Raw genomic sequence first — 23,166 nt, 5'->3', positions numbered from 1 at the left:
GCTGTGAACAGTGCGGACAGCCAGCCATACAAGTGTAACACGGTTCGGGCAGTTCTGTTCATATGGCACGCTCGGAACAGTAAAGCAGCCGGGTTAGTGAAAGAGAAGATCGAGTATGTATGTGATGGGAATCTGCTGCCGCAGAACGGTGATAAGGTCGTCTCTTTTGTCCAGTGCCATGAGGACACTGGCCTAATCTGCAGCAAACAAGCAAAGGATTTCTAAATGTAAATAGTGAACTTTTCTAACAGGTAGGGATATTCTGGAATTTCCTTCTTTAATCTTTTTGGAGCAGGTTAAAGGAATACCTCCTTAGGGCTGTTGACCAGGTAAACAGTAAATTCTTACCTTAGTGGAAAATGTTGGATTTTTAAGTTAGATCCTTCACCAAACCATTCCTTACAGGGATCGTTTAAGACCTGTTGGTGGGTGGGCCGCTTCTGTGAATCCCTGTCTTTCGTACCCGTCTAACAAGTTAACAAACTGCTCCTGAATCTGTACAATATTGATATACAGGAATGACCAGTTTGCTGACTTTAAAGAATTAATTCTAAACTAAGTATATATAAACGCAGTTCTACATCTGAGAAGGCTAGCGTGTGCTCTTTTGCCCAGTTAACAGGTGGGTCACGTTGCTCTTAAAGAGCTAAACTCAGCTATAACATTAGTAATGTGACTTAACTGACTTTGGTAAGATTTTTCATTTACATTAGTACAAAATGTCATTCAGCAACTTCTGATAAAAGCTTTACAGTATCTGGTGTGCAAGGGTCAAACCTCCCACTTACATTTTATCCAGCATTTTGAAAAAACAGAGCTTAGGTCCGAGCAGCCTTGATTCTGGAAGGCTTTAGTGTGCAGAACAGCGCTTAGGGGTGTGTTTCTGTGAACACCCCTTTTCCTGTACGGGGCCAGGGGTGTTCCAGGTGTCTGTATATTGCAGTGTGTTTGTTGGAGGAATCAAGATAATTGTTTTGTTGCTGTTTAGAGCTGGGACTTCTGGTTGTATTAAAAATACATTATTCATTCCCTTTTCACTGTTATGTGTATCTAGAGACCCGAAATCCAGAATGAGTGGTTAGCTTACAAAAATGTGGGCTTGAACTTTATTATGTGAGTGAAATGAGCAGGACAGAGGGTAAATGATCACTGATGCATTTAATTTGCAAGGCACTTCTTTAGGAAGGATGCTTAAAATCTCAGTTTCTGCACATCACCATCAGGAAGCATACACATTATATACGCAGAGGTACAAGCTATCTGTGTGTGATGAAGTTCTATAACATTGGTACCGTTTATTGTACGTATTTCACTTTTTACGTGCATTTTAAATGCTTAAGCACAATAAAATGAAAATGTTTGGAAGTACTAATTTGCTTTAGAGCTTTTAAAATACAGAATGCAGAATCTAACAAACTACAGCTGCAACTGCCTCAGAGTAGCTGTTTCTAATCTCTTCAATTCCCATCAGAATTGTTTTCTGCCTCTGAGAAAGTTTAATCTCTGCTTTAATGAAAACACCCCTGTCTTCATCATGGTAAATCGTGTAAGAGGGAGCATCTGTCTACAGTAGGAGTGGTGTTAGTAATCACTGCATGGAAAACTAAATTCTGAAAAAGGTATCGCTTTTCTGTGTACTGAAGCTTTGTTTTACCAAGCTGAACACGGCGTCAGTTTGAGGCTTGAGTGCTTCATTCCAAATCTTTCTATAGAGTGCGCGGGGGGAATACACGTGCATGTTCTCTGTTTGGCAGCTGACTTTTAATAGGAGAGTTCATTAGTGTGGTACTTCACTACGTATGTTTCTTTAGAAATTGGGTAGAATTTTGTGCTGCGTTTTGCATTTCTGCTTCGGTGAATCTGTGGAAAACATTGAAATCTGTGAAATTTCAGATACCACATAGCTGAAGCCTGTCATCTTTTGAGAAGCAGTTGACCACTGTGTAGTCAAGCACAAGGTGAGATTTGCTGTGCGGTGGTATTGGATGCTGAAGGCTGGCTGCGTTACATGGAGGAGCCATGTTTGTTTAATACATTCATTCCAGAATGATAAATGTGGAGTTGTTTTCATTTTTCACTTCTAAAATACCTCCTCTAATTGAACTTCCAGTACCTTCTGGAACATCTGGATGAAGTGACTAGAAAAGGGGAAAGCTGTTAAGTGTGAATGTGGTGCGGTATCTGTTTGAATGCTGATGGTGATTTTTCCTCCACCTGGCTCGTTTTCCAGCTGGTTGAAGTGGGCAGACAGCTCCTCTTCACAGCTGGCTTTGGAGCAGTCCTCCTTGCAAACAGCTGTTCCCCTTTACAAATCTTCCCCTGGACTTGAATGGTTTTTGTTTGTTTTGGTTTGGTTTTTTTTTTTTTTCTTTCTTGCCCAGTTATAATGTGTGTAAAGAATTAGAACAGGAATCCTCATCTTTGCAGCCTTTCACAATGTATGGCATACTGAATGAAATCAAAAGTTATTTAAGGATTGCTCGTAATACCTGAAACGGCCAGGCTTCAGTCTGGGCTCTTGGTGTAAAAGTGGTGTTATTTACAGTGGTCCATGTGGAACGACACGAAACAATTCCCTAGGTGGATGTGGTTTGTTTCTTGAGTTCGGATCATGGTGATACTTAACGAATTGGAGGGTTGATGTTGTGATCCTGCAGGCTGTGCTGGAGAGCTTGCACGGCCATTGCAGGCTGGCAGTCTTCAGCTGTGCACCAGGAGCAGAAGGCATCATGCAGATCAAACTTAGTTTTTCCTCAAGTGTGCTGTGAAACTTAGAGGAAACTTATTCAAACAAGTAAACAGCAGCTTGTGTTGATGGATGAAAGGCTTATTTCACTTGCCTTAAACACAGGCAAAACATGTATGGACTATAGGAATTCTATGTTTTTGAACTTGTTTTGATACTTTTTTTGCTTTTCTCTGGTGCTTATGAACCAGCCAAAGTAGGAAAGAGTTGTTTGGTTAAGAGTTTACCCTGGAAAAATTCCTGGAACAGTTTTGCTTAAACTTGTTGCACATAATAATGCAATTCTGGGAATGAGTCTTTAAGCAATTTTCTGCTCTGAGAAATCCAAGGTCAGGAGGAGGCGGAGGTGCTCCGTGGCAGAACAGGCACGCCCCTGAAGGACTGGAGCCCTTGGAGGACCCGTGCAGAGCAGGTCCTCCCAAAAGGACTGCAGCCCTTGGAGGACCAAGGTCACAGCCCAGGAAAAGAGAAGGAAGGTGCAGAAGAAAGCGCTTTGTACCCCGCTCCCCCATCCTGCCCCTGAAGCTTTGTGCCACCTCTTGCATCACCAAAGGGACCGAGTAAAACCTGCAGAGATAACAAGGGGGCAGAGAGGAGTCTGGAGTGAAGCTGAGCCTGGGAAAGCGGGAGGAAAGGTGTGTTCAGGTTTTGTCAACTTGTTTCCCAAAACCTGAATCAGTAATTAAATATTTATGCTAACTGGCAGTGCATTAAGTTAAATTCTCTGAGCTGAGTCAGTTTAGCCCACAACAGTACTTGGTAAGCAATTCCTGTGCCAATGTTTTGACACTCTGGTTTTCTTGCTCTTTCTCCTCCAGTTTTCTTCCCTGTCCTGCTTGGGGGGTGGGGGGAAGCAGCTGGGTAGGTGCTTGGCTGCCAGCTGGGGCCAGCTCATTGCAGGCGTTCAGCAGCTGCCCGGCAGGTGACATCGCTGCTGAGGGCACATGGCAGGCAGGGGACCCCGGGGGCAGGCAGGGGACCCCGGACATTGGCCTGGCCCTCAGCAGGTGGCTGCTGTTGTAGGAAGTTGCAGTTTGGGTCTGCATACTGGCCCCAGCTAAACACCTTCTCTGTTACCTCGTTCTGGTGGTGGCTTTTAGCATGTGAACCGTGGACCTGAAATTCAGAAATTCTACTGTACAGAAATAATTTTAAAATACACTTGAAAAGTACCATTTTTACAACATAGCACCATTGTGATAAAATTTCCAGTTGTGCTTTATTCTCTCCCTTTTGAGAGACAACGTTATGTTCTGGAAATCCTGATGCGGAGGGATGTGACGGAGAGGGAAGGGCCTGAACGCTGCCCTGAGGATTTGCCATGAGTTAGAGCCAGGCATCTTCCCTGCTTCCAAGCCATACAGATGCCGTGGTTTGCAAGGGTGATGGGCAAGCAAGTCTCCTCGTTGTAAATCACAGGTTCTGAATTGAATGCTGGGGCAGTTCACCCCAAACAGCTCTAATCCCAATGACCTTCAAGCACAGCCAGCAGAATTTTCTGTGTTGCTATTAATACCCTGCCTGCTGTTCAAGATAATACTCGCTTCTGTACTGGGCCTACACGAGATCCAAAGCTCTTGAATGCAGCAGTAAGGGTGATCTGGACTGTAAGGACTAGCAGAAGGTCGTTGCCTTTAGGAGTGTTTTTACTCATGAACAGCTTCAGCTATCCCTTTTCACATAAAATTTCATAATTAGGTTTCCTATGAATAATTTACCAATTATTTTTCTGCTTATAGTCACTGGGCAAATGATTGCAGAATTAAAGCATATGCTGCTTTATACTTGGGTCTGTCTTACTTTGTAATATTAAGCAATTTATCTGCAATTTCATTTTCAATTAGTACAATATTGCTGACAAATGCCTTACAGAATCGGCTAAGCATGAAACAGGAATTTAGACACCTATTAAATATTTAAACTATCAGTGGTAGCCTAAAAATGCATCTATATAGTATGTTCTTACAGAACGTAGTACAATGTAACTGGCACAGGTGCAAAAACTTCGTTAAAATAAGAGAAAAAACATGACTGGTTCACACAGTGTTTTTAAATCAAATGAGCAGATAAAATGCCATGGAATTGCTTGTTTAGATTATTGGGTCTTTTTTTGTTGATTTTCTCCGATGCTTTTAAGATTTTTCTCTGTACTTGTTTTAAGTTAGGTGAACACAGATCCAATTCCAAAATCCCATTTTATTCCATCTTGTCTATGATAAAGTTTGCAATAACATAGTGTATAAAGTTTTCTTTATTGTTTACCAAAGTGTAGTTAGTACCACAAGCCCCACTGCAAATGCTTCCAGGAAAGGACTGCAGCTCTCCAGAGAGTTTCTAACCCGAGAAGAGGCTGCAAATGAGTAAGGGAGGAGCTGGTAGGTACTGTCAGGAAAAGCTCATAAATGAGACCTTAATGTGGAATTACCTAAATCCAGTGAGGAAGTGGGACATTTATCTGCTACTGTGAACATAAGCTGAAGTTACTAGCCCAGTGTGGTTCTGGCTGTGGCCTTTCAGGAAACACAGTTTGCACACCTTACTGAATGAATAGGTGACTCGGCCATGGTGCTCCTCTACGTGCAGCTTTGTTCTCGCAGCAGTAAGCTCTGAAGCTACTCGGCACCTTGCGGAGTCAAGACGTTGGCTTCTACTGCACACTGGAAAGCCAGCCTTGCCTGCATGTGGGATGCTGTCTGAAGCAGGAGGGGATTAAATTCTTTCATACGGTTCAACAGCAGGGATCAGTCCCTCCTCAAAAGACTGTGTGGCGTGCCAGATCTGACGCATGCAGCTGGGATCACTGGAGAGTGAACTGAGAGGTGTGCCCTGTCCCAGCAGGCCACTGGGACCAAGAGGGAAATGTTCCCTGAGAGAGGTGGGGACTGGGACATGCCCCAGGAGGGCTCCTGACCCTGCCCCAGGTGGAAGAGCAGGGGAGTGAGTTGACCTCCATGTAAGCACAGCAGATGAGAGAGGTTTGCCTGGTTTTGTCAGAATGAGGTTACACAGTCTGATGTATTTACACTTGAATGGACTTATCCTCTGACTATTTTATTTTCCTCTGGCTGGGACTGGAATGTCTGTCTTTCCTGCTCTTTGAGTTTGTGTATCCAACTTGAAACCAGCAGATCAGCCTGTTGTACTTGTGATGGCTTCAGAAGGAGTTTGCTTTGAATTAGGACTCTTGGACGTGGTTCTGTTTCCTTGAAAATCCTTTTGCTGGGGGCACCTCTCTTAGTGAACACAAACTGAAATGAAAAGTGCTGGAAAAAACATTTTATTCCATTCTAGTAAAACATAGCTTATTTAAGTGGTAAAAAGAGCATTTGTGGCCCTTCTGCACATGATAAATTCCCCATGTGCCATCTGTGTTTTCAGTAGTTCCATCATGATTCAAATACACATTTAATAGTTTTGGATTTATAGCTGAATGAAGAAGGTATAGATGTGAACTTTTTCAAAAGGTGATTAGTGCGTTAGCTTATAAACATTGTAACAGTCAATGCTTTAAAAAACATAGAGCTATGATTCCATAAGGATCTTAAAGGTGACTGTTCTTTTTGTTGTTGGTGTATTTACAAATAGAGAAGCAAAAATTAACAAAATGTATTAGCTTCAGGTTTAGACAGTTGTCCTAGCACCACTTGTATTCATCACTCAGGTAAGTTCACCCATTTTATCACCATGCTACTGTTTCTTTTCAATTAACATTAGAAACTGCTTTGTTTCTTCAGCCACTTGGATTGGGAGTTTAATAATTTAACTGCTCTTAGAAATTAATTGCAAATATAAATACAGCTTCTTAAGGATGCGTTATCTCAGCTAATTTTATTTTCTTACATAACCTACCGTTAAACAGATTTGCAACTTTTTGTTGCTTATGAAAGCCCAATTAACAGTTTATTTGCAGTCTGTTTTCAGTACTGCAATGGTAAAAGACTTTCTTCTCGTTCTTATTATGAGGGTTTTTTACAATTACATTTTCCCCTTCCCTCAGAAACAGCATGTGCAAGTTTCTTTAGCTTGGGAAATTCAGCTATAGGGCTTTAAGACATTTGTATGTTTGCACATCTGTATCTGTAAGGATAAATATTTGTAATATGCCATATACATGCACATGCTCTTCCTGCTGTAAATGCCATTTCTAACAGGACTTCCATTGCCTTGCACAATAGGTCTGATTTCCTTGGTATTCCCGGCTTGACTCTACCCTCCAAACTCCCCCTGTTACCTGTATTTTATGGCAGTGGACTCCGATGTGACAGTTTAATTTCTTGGTATTACATCATTTACAGTGGGTTTTGCTACTTGTAGATGTGTGTGCATGGGTGGATGAGGCTCAACACGTCCTTCATCTTTCAGCCTTGCATTTCTGTTCAAACAAACAGTGCTGCACACTTTCATACTACAAATATTATTAAACACTGTTTAAACCTTTAGCATATTGTTCATATTTATGCAAGTCTCGCTCTAGCTGTTCACTTTTGTTTCGCTTGTTAGCCATGCTTCAGGCATACCTGGCATCTACTGATTTTTTTCCTCTGCTCTTGTCCTTCTTTAAGAGTTCCTGACAGGGGGGCTGATGCAAACTGCAACTCGGGCATCACAGTTGTTAGCCAGAAACTGTATTCGTTAGCAAAAAATTGACATGTTCCCCGCTGACCCTGGCATTCAATGAATGGTGCTGATCTGAAGTCTTCTAGGCAACTTCCAGGTGACATAAGGGACTGTCCACCACCCTGATCACCAGATCCAGTGTGCTGGAAAGAACAATGAAAGAACCTGATAAGTGTGCATGAAAAAAAGGTAAATCATGTTAATCTGTCTTTTTCTGACTTTATTTTCTTTTAACGGTACTATTTTTGGTGATCTTAAATTGGAGTAAGCTTCCCTTGCTGGAGAAAATCTTAATTTATTTTGTAATGAGTTAATCTCAAAAGTCTAGAGCCAGCTCACTTATTTTTCTGGTATTTATCAAACTAAGAAAAGAGTAAATCTGGGTTGATTCTAAACGATGCTGTTACTAAACTGCTACAAATGTAATTAGAGGATGGCTTTAAAAAGACCTGGACCTCTAATTCTGAAAGGTGTGTCTTCATATGTGAAAATCCCATTGTTTATTAAAGAAATATAAGCAAAATCTCTGTAATTTTAAGAAGTGTGTAGCTTAAGGCTATGGCTTTAGTGTATATAGCTACAGCCAGGTTCCCCAGTTTGGAAGTAACCCTCGTTTCTTTTTGTGAATTTTCCTTTTTCATGTTTGCTAGACATTGGATAGTTTTAGTTTTCAGAGCTAAAAATCTTTGAACACAAAAGCTGTATGGAAGAAACTTTTACGTATATGACCATATGCAAAGACTCTTACCATCAAAAAAGAATATCCTATCCAGAGACTCCTCCAGTTGACTGGGCAGGGAGGAATTGACTGATCTTGGCTGTGAATTGCTACTGCTTGGGCTGGGGCCTCGCATACCGCACACCTGCTTATGTAGGGCTGTATTTCCTCTTCAGAGAGAGGCGTCATTGGTAAAGGAGCTGCACTTGACAACCAGTAAGACTTATCGTTTCGACTGGCGTAGTAACAAACTTGGTTGATATTACAGTAAGCAAATGGCATGGTGTTAAACACAGGAAGGCAAGATCCTGCCAGACCTGAAAATAATAACAAGGGATGAAAATTACTCCACTTCTTTCTAGGTAAATTGAAAATACTATTCTGGGCAATGTTACTGCAAAACTATGTGTCTTGACAGTAGTTACATAATTCACAGATCTTAAACCTCCCAGGCTCTTTACCAAAACGACTAGTTAATTGAAAACAGAAACTTTTTTTTACCAGTAAGTATCTTCCTTTGACCAATAATGTTTAACTGTGTCACAGTCCAGTATTTAAACATGATGTAGTTTGTCTCCATGGGAAACAGTTATGATAACAAATTTCTTAGCTTTGCCAACGCTGAAGAATAAATTAGGCAAGAGGTGGTGGCTGGTTTAAAAGGAGATTAGCTATTTACAAACTCATTAGGAGCAGTGAGAAAGCAAATGCCAAAGCTGATAAATAGAAAATTTTTGTAAAGTATGACAAGCCATTGCTACCAGTGTGTTAAGCCAAAATCTCAGCAGCTGTTCTGCTGCCTTCCAGAAAGGTTTCACAGACTCTCAAAGTGAAATAAAAGGATTGAGGGATTTTGCAGAGCCAATCCTGCAAAATTCTCATCAGGCAGACATCAGTGGGAATTAAGAAGTGCCTAGTGCATACTTCAGCATACTTCAGAGGTGAAGTTGTTCTTCCAGAACTGAATTTAGAACAGTTTCATGATGACCTATTTAGTTAACAATAATAATCACTGCATATATGTTCTGCCTTGAACTTTGTGTGATTTATTATTTCTGTAACACCCCAAAACCCTAATGCCTGCCTTAAAGACACATAACACTTCTATACAGAAGTCGGTTTTGTTTATCACTGATAATACTCCATTCCAGTACTAATAAAGGGTCTGGAATAGCCTGAGTAAGGAAAATGCCTGCAAAAAAGAAGACCCTAGTCACAGGAAACAAGGACTATTTTCTTTGTGTCCTATTTTCACTGCTGTTGTAAGGCTTTCTGTTACCAACTGGCTTTCCTGGGGAATGTCAAACACACAATAGTGAAAACATTTCAAAACAACACTGCTGTACTAAAAATAACTCTTTTTATTGCTCTTTTAAACACTTCTTTTTCTTGTCCAGCTTGTTAGGTCCTTGATCTTTCCTCCTAGGAGACTTCTCTGCCTCTGGTATAAAATTCAACAAGAATTTAGGAAATTTCTTCTGTGCAGTTGCCACCAATCAGTTTCTCCAGCTCCAAGTCAGATGACTTATTTAGACAACAGCTAATTTTGTAGAAGCATTGTAGAAGAAATGACCCAGGACACCAAGAAGAGCTGTCTTTGGGAGAAATTTGGCTCTGTCTTTCCCAAAAAAGACTTCTGACTCTTAAAAGCACATAATTCTGCTGTGTACACATGATGCATAATTTTATTTGTACAGTTTGCTTATACTACCTAACTGCGACTACCTAATTTAACCATCTCTTTTCCCCAAGCTGTTTCTACAGTAAAAGGGAGCAAGATCCTGCAGGGAGTTATTTCAGAATGGCCAAATGAGATTCCTGGTCTAGGAAAATCTCTCCCGTAAGTTCAAAGACAGCCCGAAATGACTAGCAAGGATAAGTGAAATAAACCACTCATGTCTCCAAATTCTATTCAATATTACTTAGAGGTAGAAACTTTTTTTCATTCAACTGCATAGCAGCAGAAAGCCATTTTAAATGGGTCACATAATAGGGCAGCGTAACCAAGCAGTGTAAATTAGTTTTGAGTCTCCAGAAAAAAGTAATTGATGATTCTATAGCGTGCTCCATTTGACTTGTCTTTCATTGTATAGATTGCACCAAATTAGACCTTAACTGGAGAGCAATTATGTATTACAGTACATACCGAGATCTTGATTATGAGCTTTCTCTTGTCCTTCCAGGTACAGCAGACTATAGCCAGTCCATAATTTTGGCATCCCCTGTGGACAGAGTGGTTCTCTGTCTGACTGACTGTGAAGGACGAGCAAGAATCCACTTGCAGATCTAATATGGGGGCCTGGTGGTCCTGGGATACCAGTACGACCAGGTGGACCTTACGCATAGGAGAAAAGGTAAAAATTATTTTTATTTATGAAACACAGAGCTGGTGTGAATTTTGGCTATGTTTAAGTGTTCAGTAAAGGGTTCCTGACTGAATATAGTACAACTTCATAGGTTGTCGTGGGCAATAAAGACACCAGTACACTCACGTTATCCTCCTTATGGGAAAGAAATGAACTGGATTGCCACTGAATGCTTGACGGTTGGGTTTTCTTTTGTGCTTCTGCCCTATGCTATATGGATTAAGAAACGAACTGAGGTGGGCAGTGGCTTCCCAGATGTACTCACTAGGATGACTTGTCTGGACTGAATTTGAATCCCTGCAGTAACAGTCAATGCCCTTTCCTTACATATGTATTAAACCATTAATTTGTTAAACAGCAGTCACAGTTAAAATACAATTTTAATTACTCACAGACAGTTGCACTATTAGCCCTGACTCAGAAATGCATACCTATTGATATACAGTGTTTAAGCCTGCGTGGTTAATTGCTTTTCTGGTTAATAATGGATGCTGAGATAAATTTTCTTCTGATAGGGCTTTCTATCTGTTATGGAATCATTCACAAATGTCACTGTTGGGGCTTGAACTGAGAGGGAGAAAGAAGTATCGTGGTATCTCAGGCTAGAGGTGGATGTATCCATGTGCGAGAGAGAAAATTTTGTCTATGCATCATCTCGCACATCTCTCCCAAAAGTCATGTTCCATTCTTACCTTGTGGCCCAGCATATCCTTGCTCTCCTACATTCCCTTGGTCGCCTGGTGGTCCAGGTGCCCCAGGTAAACCATCTTGGCCTGGTAGGCCACGTGACCCTTCTTCACCTTTTCTTCCTAGATAAATACAAGGTAAGCACTTTCCCTTGATATGGCTGCATTTAAAGGTTATACATTGTCCAAACGTACACAGCATGCAAAGGGCCAGTCAGCAGAACAGACACCACCAAGAAATGATGCCTCAGGACAGTGAGGTGCAGAACTGCTTTCTGCTGGGAATTCTCTTTACAACTTATTCGTCTTGAGACCACACTAGTAGCTCAGAGGCATGACTTTTGCAACATTCAGCTCTGATACCGTTTTAAGTCCTCTCTACAGAGCCTGTGTGATTTGCAGTTGAAATCAGAGCACTAACAAGCATTATTATGACAAGCCTCTTGCAGAATTGCCATCAGTATCTGTACCATATAATGAGTTATAACTCATCCTAAGGCAGGCATTCCTCTTTTAGGACCCAATTAAGCAAAGCTTTCAAACACGTAGTGAACTTCCTGTGAGTACTGCACGTATTGGAGTACTTACAGAGCAGGGAGGGACTGCAGAACCGGGCTACATTCAGTAATTTTTAGGCTCCTGATGGCTTCACCTTTTTATATTTCTCAAATGTACATGTATTTTTATACATAAGCAGGTAACAAGGTGTGGCCGTGACAGTAAAGCATAAGTCTCACATGCAGGGCACCAATGGTAATGGTCCTGTTCACTGGCTACTTTAAACATAACTTTAATTGAATGAAGTTATGCTTGTCAAGTATATTATTGCACCCAGCAGTGGTTTTCCTCTTTTGGGGAAAAAACAGTTTTCAGATGAGTATGTTTCTCTAGCACCACAGTTGTTTCTCATTAATGGTGTTTCATTCCTTGAAAATTTTGCTATTTAACCTGCAGGCTGAGTAATTCAAAGTTGCTTCACAACATTCAAAATTTGCCCATGTTACTTTTTAGTAGATTCATTACAAAAATCTAAACCAGTCAAACCAATTTAACAGCTTTTCAATGTTGGTTGCAGAGTTATTTTGCCAAAGCTCAAGTACACTGAAGTTTTAGTAACCTGCATTGCTTTTGCCAGTAAAACCTCCAGTTTGCCTTCCAAGCCAGGAGAAAACTGGAATTCTGCTATCTTCATGAAAGGAAAAGCATTACTAAAGTGTTTCTGTCGTAAAACCGGTGTGAGTAGGTATCACTGTGTCATCTGGTTTCACAGAAACTGTTTTAATGATGTATATAATGGAAATACAGCTGTTCAACCCAGAAACACCTTTTAGTTGGCAAATCAATTAAGGTATGTAAAACTAGATCACTGAAAATTGCCTTGTGTACACTTTCATGCGGGGAATGGCTACTGCAGGGAATCTCCTGGGAGAAAATAATGGATTTTTCTCTCTGGAGACACTGGATGTCCAGTGCAGCCACCACAAAAAACTTCAGTTTTCCAAGTAGGAATTATTTAAAATTACATAAGGAATTCCACTATCTAAACTGAAGATGCCACATTTAGACACAACCCAAACTGAAGAAACTATGCAGACATGCTAGGCTATATTTCTATAAAGATGCTCGCTCTTTTGGAATGAACCATACCAGCATCACCCTTGTTTTCTTTTTATCTACCAGAAGAATGTTACAGTCTTTTCTCATTTCTTTTTAAAATCTCTTTGGTCAGTTTCTTTTGTGGTAACTTTTTCATGTTTTAACAGATAAAAAAGTGCTATTGTAGATGCCTCTCTGACTTCAGTGTCCTTTCAGGACTTTGGTTAGCAGAGCTTTGTGATTCATTACTGCTAAATTTTAAAGCATGTCTATTTTTAACATCCTCAAAATAAAACCTGTCTAAACCGTAAGATTGGTTTGAAGCATTGCTTTTTCATTGTTGGTAAAAGAAGGAAAAATAGAGTTTGAAGAACTTTTTGTCAACAGTGCCTGATGCTTTTGCCCTCCCTGGCCTAGGAAAAGGGAATTCAGGGCAGGCAGGCTCAAGCAGCCTGGTTTCAGCTATATTGATCCATCATCCTCAGCATTAACCAGCCCACTAAGTGTTTCTGGAGACTGTTAGTAAGTGTTTAAGGGGAGGAGACAGGATAAAACATAAAGAAGGACTGTGACCTTTTTCCATTTGTTGTCTAAATGGCTAAAATAAACATCCAAGCTTTCAAAACACAAGCTTACCTTGGGCTCCAGGGTGGCCTATTGGCCCTGGTAATCCTACAGAGCCATCATCTCCTCTTTGCCCTGCTTCCCCAGGAGGCCCTGGGATTGCACGGCATGAATCATCTATTTTTCCTGGTTCACCAGGGTCGCCTGGAATGTGTAATAGGAAGGTGAATTAGACTGAGGACTGGTTGATAGCTCCGATGTGAAAAATCAACATACCTCATTTTGGTACTCAATTGTATGTTTTAAGTATTTTAAAATCTTGAATTAGTTGAGTCTTAGCGCTCTTAATTTTACTCTGAGTCTTTTAGCACAGGATTTACCAGCATGGTAAGCATGTGTTAGCAAGTGTATGCTAGCTGGTATGTTTCAGATATTTGCTGTATAGTTTCTATCTTAATGTGCCCCAAACGGATTTGAGTTAAAACCTAAAGTCTACCCAACTTCAGCACAAACACCTTAGTGAAGATTTACAGCATTTTGCCTATTCTATTGTTGTCGATTTGTTAAAGAGTTGAGATCAATTGATTTTATTGGTTTGATTAACTGATTTTATAGAGTTATTATATAGAATAGAAATATAGGAAGATAAAAATATGTTGAAGAAAGTTATGATTATTTAGTAAAAGTAGTTGTGAGACCCTTTATACATTTTGTACTAAGGCCAGAAGAATGGGTTGGAATCATTGTTGAAGCTTAAGTAATAATTTAGGGTTTGAAAGGTTTCTTTGTATCTAACTAGTCTTCTGTATAAAGAAAGTATATTGAGATGTCAGAATGTAGGATTAATGGGAACTGGGGAGAGTCGACTGGAACAGCTTGTAGTTACCTGCCAAGAAACCGTGAACTTTAGTAAAAGGTAATTCCGGCAGGGGGAGATCGCGACCACCGACTCATATACCACCTACCCAAATCGTACCCTAGACCCATTTCTAGACCTTTCTACGCTTTACTGCGCAGAATCGGATATAGGAGGAGAATATGTTAATGATTTTTGGGAAATGTTATGATTATGCATGAATAATTAATGAATATGTATGAATAAGCTCTATATATGGAATCTGTTTTTGGGACCTGGCGTGCGTTGATCGCGAGAGGACTCGCTCACGCACCCGGCCGTCAATAAAGAAGTGTCTGCTTATCTACATCACATTGGTGTCGATAAGTTCTTCATTCCGAGATTTCGGTAACAGTTTTGGCGACCCAGGTGGGACCTCGCTGAAGGAGACCGGAGGAGTCGGGGACCTGATCGGTTCCAGCCGGCACCGAGGATTTCTCGGGGATACCCATCGATCCCCGATCCGTAAGGCTCTTCGCGACGTTCCCTGGATATTTGGTAAGACACTTCTTTTTTTCTAATTGTAGTAAGTGGGTGAGAGTCCCACTAAAGTAAGTAAGTAAGTGCACTAGAGAAAGTGGGGGGGAGTCCCACTATAATAAATGTATGGTAAGGAGTGGGTTAGAGTCCCACCAGTGGGTTGGAGTCCCACTGAGTAAGTCTACCTGTCAGACGCAGTGAAAGACCTGCGCAGGGTAGGACTAGGAGTCTGCCTGTCAGACGCGGCGAAAGCTGCGCAGGGTTGGACTAAAAGGATCCTTGTGGAAGTGGAAGCCTAGGCGTCTGCCCGTAAGACATAAGCGAAAGCTATTGCAGGGTTGGACAAAAGTGGAAACAAGAGAAACTATATGCTATAGTGTTCTCTAAGGTAGTGCCTCTAACAAAAAGTTAGAAGAAGTTTTTGTGTTTGTGGTTTTGTGTTTTTAAGAGGTATAATATTGTGTTATATGTTTGTTTAAAGTAACTGTTGAAAAGTGTGAGTGTGGCTGTAAGGGTGAGACGTGCAATTGGGCATGAAAGCGAGTGTGGAGTGTGGATCCGCGGATCGGAGTGACAGATGTGTATTGTACTGTGAGTAATTATACCATGGCAACTATGTTAACTCGGTTGTTTAAAAGTAAAAGCATGTGTAATCTTGCTGTAAATGACAAAATCCCGAAAAATTCTCCATTAAGATGTTTGTTGACACACTGGGGAGATTTGTATGAGGATTTGTCGAAAAGCCAGATGATTGAGTATTGTAATAATTTGAGTATTGTAATAATTGGTGACCTTTGTATATATTGGATGATCAGGAAAAGTGGCCCACGAATGGGACACTGAATTATAACACTATTTTGCAGTTAATGTTGTATTGTAAAAGAGAAGGGAAATGGGATAAAATGCCAGATGTGGATTTGTTTTTTTTATTTAAGACAAAGAAAGGATTGGCAGGATGAATGTAAGCTAACTATTAGAGATAATTTGGTAATGGCTATAACTTTTGATAATAAGAAAGTGGAAAAAAAAAAATGTTGTTTAAATTGTGAGGTTGGGAGTGGTTACAGGAGCGACATTTTTTTATTAAATACCTGTAAAGGAAAAAAATGGAACAAAAACCAGGCCATTCCTGCAACCCCTGGATTTGAAATTTGGAAATAAGATAATTACATATGAATTTCTGTATGTATCAGAATGTCCGATACCCTTCTTAGGAAGAGATTTGTTATCCAAATTAAATGCACAGATTGTTTTTGACGAAGGAGAACTTTTCTTGAAAATACCTGAGTCAAAAACGGGAGAAATCTTGATGATACAAGAAAAAGTAAAACAAGAAATTCCACCGGAGGTGGATTTGGCAGTGATCCCTACTGTATGGGAGATAGATATTCCTGGCAAAACGAAACTAGCAGAACCGGTTAAAATAGATTTGAAGGAAGGCACAGGAACAGTGAGAATTAAACAATATCCAATTAAACTGGAAGTGAGACAGGAATTGAAGAAATTGATTGATAAATTTTTGGAGTATAAAATTTTGGAAGAATGTGAATCTGAGTATAATACTCCTATTTTACCAGCCAGAAAACCCTCGGGTGAATACAGGCTGGTGCAAGACTTGAGAGCAGTATATCAAATAGTTAAGGATATTTATCCTGTAGTAGCAAACCCTTATACACTGTTAACAGCGTTAAGGGAGACTTATCAGTGGTTTACAGTGCTTGATTTAAAAGATGCTTTTTTTTGTATACCTTTGGAAAAAGAAAGCAGAAAACTGTTTGCTTTTGAATGGGAAAATTCTCAAACCGGGCGAAAGATGCAGTTGACATGGACTAGATTACCCCAAGGATTTAAAAACAGTCCAACTATTTTTGGAAATCAATTAGCTAAAGAACTTGAAATCTGGAAACAGGATAAATCAAGACCTGGGCATTTACTATTACAATCTGTGGATGACATATTGAATGCTGCAGAAGAAAGACTTACCTGTATACAGGTGACTATTGATCTCTTGAATTTCCTGGGACTAAATGGATACAAAGTATCCAGGAAGAAAGCCCAGATAGCCTGCCAGACTGTGATATATCTGGGCTTTGAGATTTCAAAAGGACAATGGCAATTAGGAAAAGATCGCACAGAAGCTATTTGTGGTATACCTGAGCCGAGAAATATTCATGAACTCACAGCATTTCTGGGAATGACTGGGTGGTGTCGCCTTTGGATTATGAACTATGGGCTAATAGCTAAACCACTCTATGAGGCCCAAAAGAATTCTCCATTTGTATGGGGCCCACAACAACAAAAGGCTTTTGTAGAATTGAAACGTGCCTTAATGTCTGCACCTGCTTTGGGACTGCCGGATCTAACCAAAGATTTCCAGTTGTTTGTTCATGAAAGGCAACACCTGGCACTGGGAGTACTAACCCAGAAGATGGGAAGCTGGAAACGACCAGTCGGATACTTCTCTAAACAACTGGACACAGTGAGTAAAGGGTGGCCAGACTGCCTTCGAGCAGTAGCCGCAACAGTGATGCTCATACAAGAAGCTCGGAAATTGACTTTGGGAAGAACAATAACAGTCTATGTCCCACACATGGTGATAACTGTTTTAGAACAGAAGGGGGGGGACTTTGGCTGTCTCCCAGCCGAATGATGAAGTACCAGGTGGTATTGACTGAACAAGATGATGTGATTCTAAAGACAACTAACCTGGTAAATCCTGCAGTATTTTTAAGTTCTATACAGGAAAAAGGACGACTGGAACATGATTGCTTGGCTACCATCGAGTATGTTTATTCCAGTCGTGAAGATCTGAAGGATGTGCCGTTGGAGAGACCAGACTGGGAACTGTATACTGATGGAAGCAGCTTTATGGAACAAGGAGTCCGATACGCCAGATATGCGGTAACAACAGAGACTACAGCTATAGAAGCAGGAGCATCGGCGAGTACCACATCAGCCCAAAAGGCAGAACTCATCGCCTTAATTCGAGCCTTAGAATTAAGCAAAGACAAGAGAGTAAATATCTGGACTGATTCAAAATATGCCTTTGGGGTAGTGCATGTCCATGGAGCCTTGTGGAAAGAGAGAGGGTTATTGTCCTCTCAAGGATCAAACATTAAGCATCAAACAGAAATTTTACAATTATTGCAAGCAGTTCAAAAACCAGATCAAGTAGCAATCATGCACTGTAAAGCACATCGGATTGGAAATATAAAAATAATAATTGGAAATAATTTAGCTGATAAAACAGCAAAGAAGGTAGCAAAGAGACAAACATCGCAAATGGCAATAATTCCTTCTAAAACAGTAACCCTTCCTAGGGAAAAACCAAGATATTCAGAGGAAGATATCAAATTGGGTCAGTTATTAAGTGCTAAGAAAAACTTAGCTGGATGGTGGAAAATTCCTAATGGACAGGTAGTAATTCCCCCTCTTTTAATGAGAGAGATAATTCAAGTAAAACACCAAGAATGTCATTGGGGGGCAGAAGCTTTAGTAACATCTTTACGAAAACAAGTGTTATCAGTTAAGATGTTGGGAATAGCTAAAACGATAACTGAAAAGTGTGAGGTATGTTTGAAAAATAATCCAATGATTAAGAAAAAGGTTCAAATGGGTAGACTGAAATCTGGTGTAGAACCTGGAGATTATTGGCAAGTAGATTTTTCAGAATTACCCAGACAAAATGGGTACCGGTACATTCTAGTAGGGGTTGATACTTTTACAGGATGGCCAGAAGCCCTTCCCTGTCGCACTACACAAGCAAAAGAAGTGGTGAAGTGGTTATTACAGGAAATAATTCTGAGATTTGGAGTTCCTATTGGAATTTCTTCTGACAGAGGTCCACACTTTGTTGCTGAAGTAGTCCAAAGTGTTAACAAAGCATTAGGTATTAATTGGGATTTACATGCCTCTTGGAGACCACAGTCTAGTGGGAAAGTGGAAAGAATGAATCAAACTTTGAAAAGACAAATAAGCAAGATTTGTCAAGAAACCAGTTTAAAGTGGCTTTAGGCACTTTCATTGGCATTATTATGTATCAGGGTACAGCCAAAGAGTGGAACCTCAGTCAGTCTTTATGAATTGTTATATGGAAAACTATATGAATCTCCAGAACCAAATCCAAACATACATGTAAAAGGAAAACAAGATGTGTATAACTATTTGTTTTTTCAAAGGAAAACTTTGGCTGTGATTTGGAGTGTAGTAATTTGGAATAGACCTTTATCCCTGGAAAATTCAATGCATGATTTCCAACCAGGAGACTATGTCTGTGTGAAGACTTGGACCTCTGAACCTTTGCAGGAGCACTGGAGAGGACCTTTCCAGATACTGTTAACCACTTTTACAGCTATCAAAATTGCAGAATCAGATGCTTGGATATATTATACTCAAGTGAAGAAAGCACCGTGAAGAAAGCATCTACTCCATGGAAGATTGTTAATTGTGACCCAGAGACTTAAAAATTGACTTTGAAACATGTCTAATTTTTTTTATATCAGGTTATGATTGGGTTTTGGATTTTTTTGGTTGGTAATGTTGGTGGGATCATGGGCTGGCTTGGTGGACAGGAACAAAAGACAAATAGAAACAGAACAAGTGATTGACATTCCCAAACAAATGGCAGAGGAAAATTTGTTGGTAGGATTGACTAAGGAATTTGCCAATTTATAAAATGTCACGCAGATCACTGCTTGTTTGCCAATACCGAGGGCAGTAGGTGAATCTATTCCATGGGGAATCTTAACCATGAACTTGACCAAATTGGAATATGGAAATGAGACTGTGGATTGTAAACAAGAACCTAGAGAAACTTGGGAATTGCAAAAGGTTAAAGTTGGAGAAGAATCACCAGTATATTCAACTATGTGGGAATGTAAAGGACGATTTGTAGCTAAACCAGGATTAGAGGGAGACGTAGGGAACAAAGGATGGTGTTATTATCCTAAAATGGCTACAACAAACACCAGTGTATGGGTAACTGAGACAAAATGTGAGAAAAAGAACCGAACCCTACAGGAAAAGGAAATAGTTTGGGATTCAGTTTGGTCTATGACCTTATATTCCCATTTTCAGTATATGGCAGAAACTCCTTGGTGTTTTACAAGGGAGGGAAAAGTTTTTTCAGTATTACCCTGGGTCAACGATAGGTCAACTTTATTAGGAGAGAAGGAAGATAAAATAGTGCCATGGTGGAAATGTGAAAAAGTGTATGACTGCAGTAATGCAGACTTAGTAATCCAAAGAATTCCTCCGCTGGCCGCTGTTTTGAAATATGGTTGTTTTTGTCGAGGTCTTAAGAATACTCTCAATTTAACCAGTACTTTTACAGTCAGAAGAGGAACTTTGTTTAGTTGTAGAAAATCTACTATTTGAAGTCCTGGACATTTAATTTGGGCATTGAATGATGGAACCTGGACAACTCATCTACCATTAGATGGTAAAGTGAAACAAATTATCTTAGGCATGCCAACATTGTGTCCGATTTGGAAGAAATCACCATTTAGAGGATCCCTAGAAAATTTAGAACTAAAACGAACAAAGAGATCTGAGACAAATGATGATAATTGGAATGAACCCTCTACAGGAGTGAAAATTGGTTGGGCACTTGAATCACTTTTAAATCCTATAGTATCATATAGGAACAGAGCATGGCTTTATAAGTTAACTGGTCAAGTGGAAAAATTAGCAAACGTTACTAAAAAGGGGTTTAAGGAATTGAACATGCAATTACAAGCGACTTCCAGAATGACTTTACAAAATAGAATGGCACTAGATATGCTCCTACTTAAAGAACATGGAGTGTGTGGATATCTCAAGTATAAACTGGACCACTGTTGTAACCACATTCCAAATGTCACTCAGGATGTGGAACATGATCTGGACCTATTGGGAAAAATTGAAAAAGAAACTGAAAATATTCAAAAGGATATGTCGGAAGATTGGCTTGGAAAAATTTTTAATAAATTAGGATGGAACTTGAGCTCTTGGATACAATCCATAATCAAAACTTTGTTTAGTTATTGATTGTCTTTTTGATGATCATGTTAGTATATGCATGTTTGAAAAAACAGTTTATCAATAGAATTGCTGTCAATCGTATGATTATGAGAGAAGTGCCTACTAGTCCACCAAGACACAGCCCACCACCACCAAAATATGTTGAAACAAATGACATGTAAATAGTGTGAAAGTATTGAAATAATGATTTTCAACACTTTCAAAGGGGGGAAATGTTGTCGATTTGTTAAAGAGTTGAGATCAATTGATTTTATTGGTTTGATTAACTGATTTTATAGAGTTATTATATAGAATAGAAATATAGGAAGATAAAAATATGTTGAAGAAAGTTATGATTATTTAGTAAAAGTAGTTGTGAGACCCTTTATACATTTTGTACTAAGGCCAGAAGAATGGGTTGGAATCATTGTTGAAGCTTAAGTAATAATTTAGGGTTTGAAAGGTTTCTTTGTATCTAACTAGTCTTCTGTATAAAGAAAGTATATTGAGATGTCAGAATGTAGGATTAATGGGAACTGGGGAGAGTCGACTGGAACAGCTTGTAGTTACCTGCCAAGAAACCGTGAACTTTAGTAAAAGGTAATTCCGGCAGGGGGAGATCGCGACCACCGACTCATATACCACCTACCCAAATCGTACCCTAGACCCATTTCTAGACCTTTCTACGCTTTACTGCGCAGAATCGGATATAGGAGGAGAATATGTTAATGATTTTTGGGAAATGTTATGATTATGCATGAATAATTAATGAATATGTATGAATAAGCTCTATATATGGAATCTGTTTTTGGGACCTGGCGTGCGTTGATCGCGAGAGGACTCGCTCACGCACCCGGCCGTCAATAAAGAAGTGTCTGCTTATCTACATCACATTGGTGTCGATAAGTTCTTCATTCCGAGATTTCGGTAACACTATGACTGCAAAACCATCAATAAGCAGGCCAAAGAAGCTAACCCACAATATCCATGTAATAAGAGTCATAATAAAAAAATTAAGAATGGCCACATATTATGTATTGAAAGCTACTGGGAGCTATTGGCTATTTGTATTTTGGAACAAAATAGGAGTCAGATTAAGACTTCAGTGTTTGTAGTAATCCAGTGTTATCATGCAAGCTTTTGCTAAGTTTTTGGTTAGAAAGCATCTTGTGTGACAACCAAAAAAAAAAATGATAATTTGAAACAGATGTGGTTTACAAGTCTAACTGACATCATAGCATGAGACTTCTCAATGTAGCATTATCATGCTATTGGTCTGCTTGGAAGTGGTACCTATTTATATGCAAAATCTATCAGAACTATGTTGTTGTAGCAGCATCTACTATTCCCAACAGCCAAACCAAGAATACCTCTAGTAAGAGCAGAATGTACCTATACAGAAGGAAGCCCACATGAAAAGAATGACAATCAATAGTCATTAACTTACCTATGAAACCTGAAGGGTTGGAAAAGTGGAAAGCAGATTGCAGCCATTGTGGTACAGGTGGAAACAAGTTTCAGGCGTGTAAATTGGAGTAAAGAATGCAATGAAAACTGAAATCACTTACAGGAGGTGACATTAGAAACAAATACATAGTTCAGAAATTTTTTCACAACTCAAATGAGAAATCAGGGGTTTTTTTCTGAGATAGTTTAAATTGTATGCAGGTAAACATTAGTTAGATTATATGTGAATAGAAAGGTCATGGTTACAATTGAGTGACAAGAGCAAGAGGTTTGTAAGTACCTGTGGGACCTCTGGGACCAGGTTTTCCTTGAAAACCTTGGTCTCCTGGTTGTCCTGTAGCACCAGGTGGACCCTGAGGGCCACGGATTCCCATAGGACCTAGAAAAAAAAACAATTGTGCAGTTACACATGATTGCATTCTGAGAAGGTGAACACATAAATAAGATGAAATCTGGCTGCTTAAGGAACAAAAAAAATGCTTGGGACAGCTCAACTCCTGTCTCCCAGAAAGAAATGCACATTTTTCTCCCTGATCTTGATCTGAATTAAAATGTATGACTTCTCTTTTCGTAGATTCGAAGAGATTGATGTAGATAGGACTTCTCTACATATGTGGAAGAAGCAAGAGTATCTAGATCCCCGTTTTCAAACTAAAGAATCTGTTGAAAGCCTAAAGCTATTGACATGGGGCAGTTGTGAGACTGTGTTAGTTCAAACACACCTGCATCTTCGAGCTCTGCAGAGAGGTCAATGTTTCCTTTATCTGGCACACTCCGAAGTTTTACTGCCTGATTCTCAGGCTGGTAGGGGAGTCTTCCAACAAGTTATTGGAAGCAGTACATGTGAATCTGTCTCTATGCTGACCTTCTACCCCAACCCTATCTTATCTGTAGGTAACAGGGCAGAGCTACGAAATGTCCAGCCTACCCCTTCTGTCTGGCTCAGTCTTTGTTGGAATCCCCAGTGCACAAGGCTCAGCTGCACAGGGCTGGGCATAAGTGGACATGCTAGTTAAAAACATCTCAGATCT

The 23,166-nt window shown here is 39.9% G+C and overlaps 1 protein-coding gene and 1 long non-coding RNA gene across 3 annotated transcripts in view; one reads left to right on the top strand and one right to left on the bottom strand.

Moving 5' to 3' along the window:
* Positions 1-124: 124 nt before the first annotated feature.
* LOC308072714 lies at positions 125-23,163 on the top strand. 2 transcript variants are annotated; one of them, XR_013931762.1, is made up of 4 exons: positions 125-251; positions 7,309-7,552; positions 8,258-10,435; positions 22,710-23,163. It is a non-coding gene; the product is annotated as an uncharacterized lncRNA (long non-coding RNA). The 2 variants fall into 2 exon arrangements; XR_013931763.1 differs by lacking the exon at positions 22,710-23,163 and adding an exon at positions 18,930-19,033.
* COL4A4 (collagen type IV alpha 4 chain) overlaps positions 245-23,166 on the bottom strand; it is an 86,520-nt gene continuing 63,598 nt past the window's right edge. The window contains exons 41-46 of the mRNA XM_080409964.1: positions 22,416-22,514; positions 13,366-13,497; positions 11,140-11,256; positions 10,228-10,416; positions 8,112-8,398; positions 245-7,506 (exon numbers count right to left, since the gene is read on the bottom strand). Of these exons, the coding sequence (XP_080266090.1) occupies positions 7,243-7,506; positions 8,112-8,398; positions 10,228-10,416; positions 11,140-11,256; positions 13,366-13,497; positions 22,416-22,514 (1,088 nt within the window). The 3' untranslated portion in view covers positions 245-7,242. The remainder of the gene's footprint in view (positions 7,507-8,111; positions 8,399-10,227; positions 10,417-11,139; positions 11,257-13,365; positions 13,498-22,415; positions 22,515-23,166) is intronic.

Source organism: Falco punctatus, assembly GCF_963210335.1.
Source record: "Falco punctatus genome assembly, chromosome: 13".
In the NCBI taxonomy this organism is placed as follows: domain Eukaryota; kingdom Metazoa; phylum Chordata; class Aves; order Falconiformes; family Falconidae; genus Falco; species Falco punctatus.
Note: the sequence above shows the minus strand (reverse complement) of the source record. Positions and strands in the feature narration are given on the sequence as shown.